General features: G+C 44.1%; 1 protein-coding gene across 1 annotated transcript in view; it reads right to left on the bottom strand.

Annotated features, from left to right (window-relative positions):
• Positions 1-6,000, bottom strand: part of LOC122996602 (protein NLRC3-like) — a 32,846-nt gene continuing 26,846 nt past the window's right edge. The window contains exon 6 of the mRNA XM_044372159.1: positions 1-212. Coding sequence (XP_044228094.1) covers positions 203-212 — 10 coding nt within the window. The 3' untranslated portion in view covers positions 1-202. The remainder of the gene's footprint in view (positions 213-6,000) is intronic.

The raw sequence follows: 6,000 nt of genomic DNA, 5'->3' as shown, positions 1-6,000 counted from the left end.
CAAACAGCTCATGTATAACACATTTGTAAAGTGCTGACTCCAACAAAATCCAGAGATAACTGTTCAGTTTGTAGTCAGTTAAGAGATTTAAGTGAAGATGACAAAATCCAGATCCAGACTCCGGTCCAGATGGATCATCAGGATGGATCATCCCCTCTCAACAAACACTCCTGGATGTTCACTCACACTCTTACAGAGATCATCACTTCCAGCTGATGAGAGAAGAAGAAACAACAGAGGCTATAAATCAGTGTTTAGTGAGATTCACTTCATCTGTCAGTCAGTGATGCAGCACATCCAGTACAACACCTTCAGTCCTGTTCAGACCAGAAGTGGAAAAGCTGTACGGCATAGTCAGCTTCCTTTCGGCTCTCATGTTATCATGTTGGAGTGAACACACTGAGCTCCAAGCTCACAGACCTGTAGAGACTTTTGGTATCAAGTCTGTTTAGTCTGCAGATTTCACTGAAGTACACAGAGGAAATAAACTGCTGAGAGTCATGAACACATCATTACTGCAGAAACAGAGACATTCATTCATCAGTTTACTGATGGATTTACTGTTGATACATGTATACTGTTAGAAAACTTTAAAAGCTACTGTGGGATTTGAAGATCTTTCCTGCTCTTAAACCTAGGGCTGTAGTCTCCTGGTCGACTGGATATACTCTCGTCCGACCAAATTCTCATTGGTCGAATAATCGCTGTGTTAGAGGCTGTGTAAGGAGAAAAGTACCACATTAATAGCCTTCCAGGATGATTCCATTATTGCCTGCAGCGGGAGGGACAGACTAACAAATTACCTGTGAAACCAGGGTATATATAGCGATGTATTCAAATCACCCCTGTTGTTTTCACAACTTTGAACTCGCCCAACCTAATGGAGACTGCTAGCTCTAACTGTGCTCAACATTTACTGAATCAGTGTTTCTCCTATAATTATAACAACAAGAACCCCCACATAGAAAAAAATGCCAAAACTAAAGCCAAATATCCATTCAGTTGAAAATCAATAGCACTGTTCCGATATATGAGTCAACCCCTGTGTCATTACCTGGGAAACTATCGGTAGAGTAGCTCAGTTAAGGAATAGGGCATTACGTAATATGTTTGCATAGTGGTTGGGAAAGATCAAGGGGCAGAATAGTGATGGTGGATGTGAGTGGAGCAGAGGAAAGGGTTAGCAGTAAATTGTCAGTGTGGCAGTAAATGTACAGTACAGGCTACAGTGTGTCAGTTAATAAATGTTGCAGCTTCTCAAAACCAAGAAAAGTCATGTCAGTTGTTTCCCAAACTGCTGGAAAAATGAAGGGGGTTAGCTCCAAAGTTAGCAACAATGGGTTAGCCTAACCTGAAAACACTAAACCAAGAAATAGAGAACAGAGAAATGTGTGGCTGCTGAGTTCACTCTGTCCTGTGACATCCAACAATTTTTAATCCCACATGGTTACTAAACGTAATGATGGTTATGTGAAATCAGAGTCAATGATTTGCAGGCTGAAGTCAGACTAATCATAGAGCTCTGACTAAGACAAACTGATCAATTCTTCAGTGTTTAAATGAGAGAATAAACACTTTCAGATCAGATTTGATGGTACAACAGTTTGATGATGAGGACCACTGTCTCTATACATCTTGTAAGGCTGTCGGCTGTAATCCAGTTTTATTTCCTGCAGATATGAACACAACAACAACAATTTACAATTTCATTTGGCAGACTTTTATCCAATGTGACATACATCTGAGACTGATACAACACAAGCAGGGATCTAGTCAGGAGACAACAACACAAGTGCCATAAAGCTTAAGTTGTGTAGGACACAGGTGCCAACAGGCAGTGCACCGAGGCAATGCATAGAGTGCATTGATTGCATAGAAGCTTTTTTTTTTTAAATTTGTGACTTTTTGTTTTTTCTCTACCTTCAGTCCAACAAGTGCAGAGGTGTTCACGAAAGAGTTCAGTCTTTAGTCTTTTCTTAAATATTGAGAGGGACTCTGCAGATCGAACAGAGTTTGGTCATTCGTTCCACTACCAGGGAACTACAGAGGAGAAGAGTCTAGCTAGTGACTTAGGGCCCTGTTGTGGTGGTGGTACCAGGCGCCTTTCATTGGCGGAGTGAGTGGGAGGGAGTGTAAACCTGAATGAGGGAATTCAGGTAAGCAGGAGCCATTTTAGTTGCTGTTTTGTAAGCAAGTGTCAGGGTTTTGAATTTGATATGGGCAGCGACTGGGAGCCAGTGGAGGCATATCAACAGCAGGGTGACGTGCTGTTTTGGGCTGGTTGAAAACCAGACACGCCAGCGCATTCTGGATCATCTGCAGAGGTTTGAATGTACATGCAGGGAGGCCTGCCAGTAAGGAGTTGCAGTAGTCAATGCATGATATTACTAGAGCCTGTACCAGGAGTTGTGCTGCATGCTCAGACAGGTGGGATCTGATCTTCCTGATGTTGTACAGAGCAAACCGACACGACTGTGCAACTTTGGCCACGTGAACCTTAAAGGTTAGTTGGTCACTGATCATGACACCCAAGTTCCAGGCAGACTTTGTAGGCATGAGTTGGGTTGATTTGAGCTGAATGCTGATGTTTTGTAGTATGGAGGGACTGGCAGGGATGACAAGGAGCTCTGTTGTAGAGAGGTTGAGTTGAAGGTGGCATTCTTTCATCCATGCTGATAAATCGGCAAGGCATGACGAGATCCTAGCCAAGACTGTGTGGTCTTCCCGCAGGAATGACAGGAAGAGCTGGGTATTGTCAGCATAGCAATGGTATGAGAAACCATGGAAGCGGATGATTGCGCAAAGTAAGGTGATGTATAATGAGAAACCTGAGATACCAAGCTCAGTGAGTGTGGAGAGGAGGATTTGGTGGTTAAATGTGTCAAAGGCAGCTGACAGGTCCAGCAGCAAAAGGGCTGAGGACTGACCAGCAGCTCTAGCTGAGCGTAGTGATTCCATAACCAAGAGGAGCGCAGTCTCGGTAGAGTGACCCCACTTAAAGCCATACAGGTTGTTCTCAGAGAGGAATTCAGAGACTTGGTTAAAGACTGTGCGCTCAAGTATTTTTGATAGGAAGGGCAGGAGTGAAACAAGTCTGTAGTTTTCAATCTGGGTTGGGTTGAGTGTTGGTTTTTTGAGCAGCGGGGTGACTTAGGCCTCCTTAAATGCGGCGGGGAAAACACCTGTTGTAAGTGAGGACTTGATGAAGTGTGCGACCGTGGGGTTAAGTGCAGGGGAAATGTTCTGTAGCAGGTCGGATGGCATTAGGTCCAGTGGACAGGTAGTGGGACGAGAGTCCAGCAGAATTTTGGAGATTTCCTCCTCAGTCATAGGGGAGAATGAGGACAGTGTCACCCCATTAACTGGCAGCTGTAGACTGAGTTGGTCTGGCTCAGAGAACTGGTTACTGTTGGCAGAGACCTTATCAGTAAAAATGAAGTGAACATGTCTGCAGTGAGCAGAGTGGAGGGTAGAGGAGGAGGCGGATGGAGGAGTGAGTTAAAAGCAGAGAATGTTTTCCAAGCATCTGTGTTGCTACAGATGCTTGGAATCTTAGCAAAAAAATCTTAGCAGTTTTTAAACTGGAGGAGAATGATGCAAGGAGACCCTGATAGTCACTGAGGTCAGTGGACTCTCTGGATTTACGACATTTTCTCTCTGCTGCTCTGAGTTCTGCCCTTTGCGCTCTGATGACTTCAGTGAGCCATGGACTAGAGTGGGTGATGTGAGCAGGTTTGGATGTTAGAGGGCAGAGATTGTTAAGAGAGGTGGCTAGTGAGGAACAGAATGTGTCTGTAGCTTTATTGCGAATAAGGAAAATTCATTATGAGGAGGAAGGGTAGCCAATACCTCATTGGAAAGTTGAGTCGGTGTGAGAGACTGGGTGTTGTGGCGGAAAGAGACCATTTGTGGAGGAACATGAGGATATTCTGGTACATTGATTATGAATTGAATAAAGAAGTGGTCAGACAGATGTAGGGGCTGACAGTCAGATTTGCTGTGGAGCAGTTCCAAGTAAAAATCAGATCAAGAGTATTGCCTGCTTTGTGTGTGGGAGGGGTGAAAACCTGTTTGAGGTCAAATGAGGACAGAAGTGACAGGTAGTCAACTGCTTGGGTTTTGTCAGTATGGATATTCATGTCTCCCATGACAATCAGTGGTGTGTCGTCATCAGGCATGGCTGTGAATAACATGTCAAGTTTGACAACAAAGTTCCCCAGTTGACAACCTTGTGAGTGGTATAGGACAACCACAAACAGCTTAACAGGAGCAGTGACTCCAATTGCATGGTATTCAAAGGAGGAGTTGTGTTTAGCGGAGAGAGCTCAGTTAAATTCCAGTGTTTGGAAATGAGGACCCCCATACCCTCTCCGTGCCCAACAGGATGGGGTCTGTGTGAGAAAGTGGAGTCAACAGAGATTGCAGCCAGAGTAGCAGTGTTTTCTGGACGGATCCAGGTTTCGGTCAGCACTAGTACCTGAATGTCTGTCATATTAGCAAGTCCTCTCTTTGCCTTTCTGTCCAATCCTGAAGCCTGTCACCATTCTCCTCTCACAGCTTCACCGAGGAAAGCAGCCACTGAGAGGGTAGGAAGTTCAGCAGGAAATATTGGATCTTCGCTTTGATACTAACTGTGTTTAATACAAGACTGCTGAAGCCAGCACGGACTGACTCCAACTCTCTACTGACCTCAGTTTCTCCAGTGTACAGTGTGGACTCTCCTGAAGATCAGACAGCAGCTTCACATCTGAATCCTGAAGGCTGTTTCCTCTAAGATGCAGCTCTCTCAGATGGGATGAGGAGTTGGACTTCAGAGCTGAGACCAGAGAAGCACAGCTGATCTCTGACAAACTGCAGTTGTCCAATCTGAATAAAGAATAAATGATGTAGATAAAAAAAATCCATTTATAATCAAATCAGATGTGTTCAGGTTTTAAATGTGTAGCTCAACATTGCTATGTCCTCATCAATAAGCTTTTCTTTAAAATGAGTAGAGTGATTTTGTCATTGTCTTATTGTGGATCATCATAATGTCAGCCTTCTACAGACATCATCAGAATGTCACCACAACATTCACACACATTCATGTCAACACTGATTCATAAAATGCTGCTGAACTCAGTCAAGTCTGTAATTAGATCAATAAGAAATCAGACATGTTGGACTAAAAACCTGTTCATTATTGATCTTTCTGTCAGGGCTCAGGAGATGCAGGAGTGGACCCAAACGCAGAGACCGGAATGCAGATATGACGAAAAACTCTTTAATTGTGGACGGTAACGGACAGGTAAACAGGGCTGAACAGAACTCACAGAAGGAACAACACAAAACGATCCAACAAAGACTGAACAGAAAACCAGAACTTAAAGAAACTGAACTAACAAGGAGATGAGGTGCAGGTGGGGAGATGGGTGGAGAACTCGAGAGGGGAATGAACATACAGGGAGCTGATTGGCTGAGGACACACAGGGAGCGGGGCAGGGCTGACGAGGCTAACACAGGGCAGGTGTGGGGAAGACAGCAGGGCAGGGCTAACGAGTCCAAATGCAGGGCAGGTGTGGAGGGGTACATGAACACACAAATGAAACAGAACAAAAACCCAGAAAACAAACTGAATGCCATCTACACTAACCCATCCAAAACCAAACACAAACCCAAGCACACAACCCAACAAACCAATGATGCAGTGATGAACCAAGGGACTAAACAAACGTGCAAAACCAGGAGACCACACAGAACACAACATAACACCAAAAAAACACCTTAAGTCCAGGCAAGATGTGACACTTTCTGTGTCCCTTTGTGTGTGTGGATGTGTGCGTGTGTGTGTGTGTGTGTGTGTGTGTGTGTATTCTGAGGAATCAATATCAATGCTCAGACCTTGTTTGTTAAAACACATTAAAGAATACAGTTAAGAAATATTTTTCCCTCAGCAAGTAAATTTGATCAGTTTAAAACAGATATTAGTTTAGAGGATCTTCTGTATGCATATGTGACTCT

The sequence above is a fragment of the Thunnus albacares genome, chromosome 14, assembly GCF_914725855.1.
Source record: "Thunnus albacares chromosome 14, fThuAlb1.1, whole genome shotgun sequence".
Classification (NCBI taxonomy): domain Eukaryota; kingdom Metazoa; phylum Chordata; class Actinopteri; order Scombriformes; family Scombridae; genus Thunnus; species Thunnus albacares.
The sequence above is the reverse complement of the archived record's forward strand: the minus strand, read 5'-3'. Positions and strand labels throughout refer to the sequence as shown.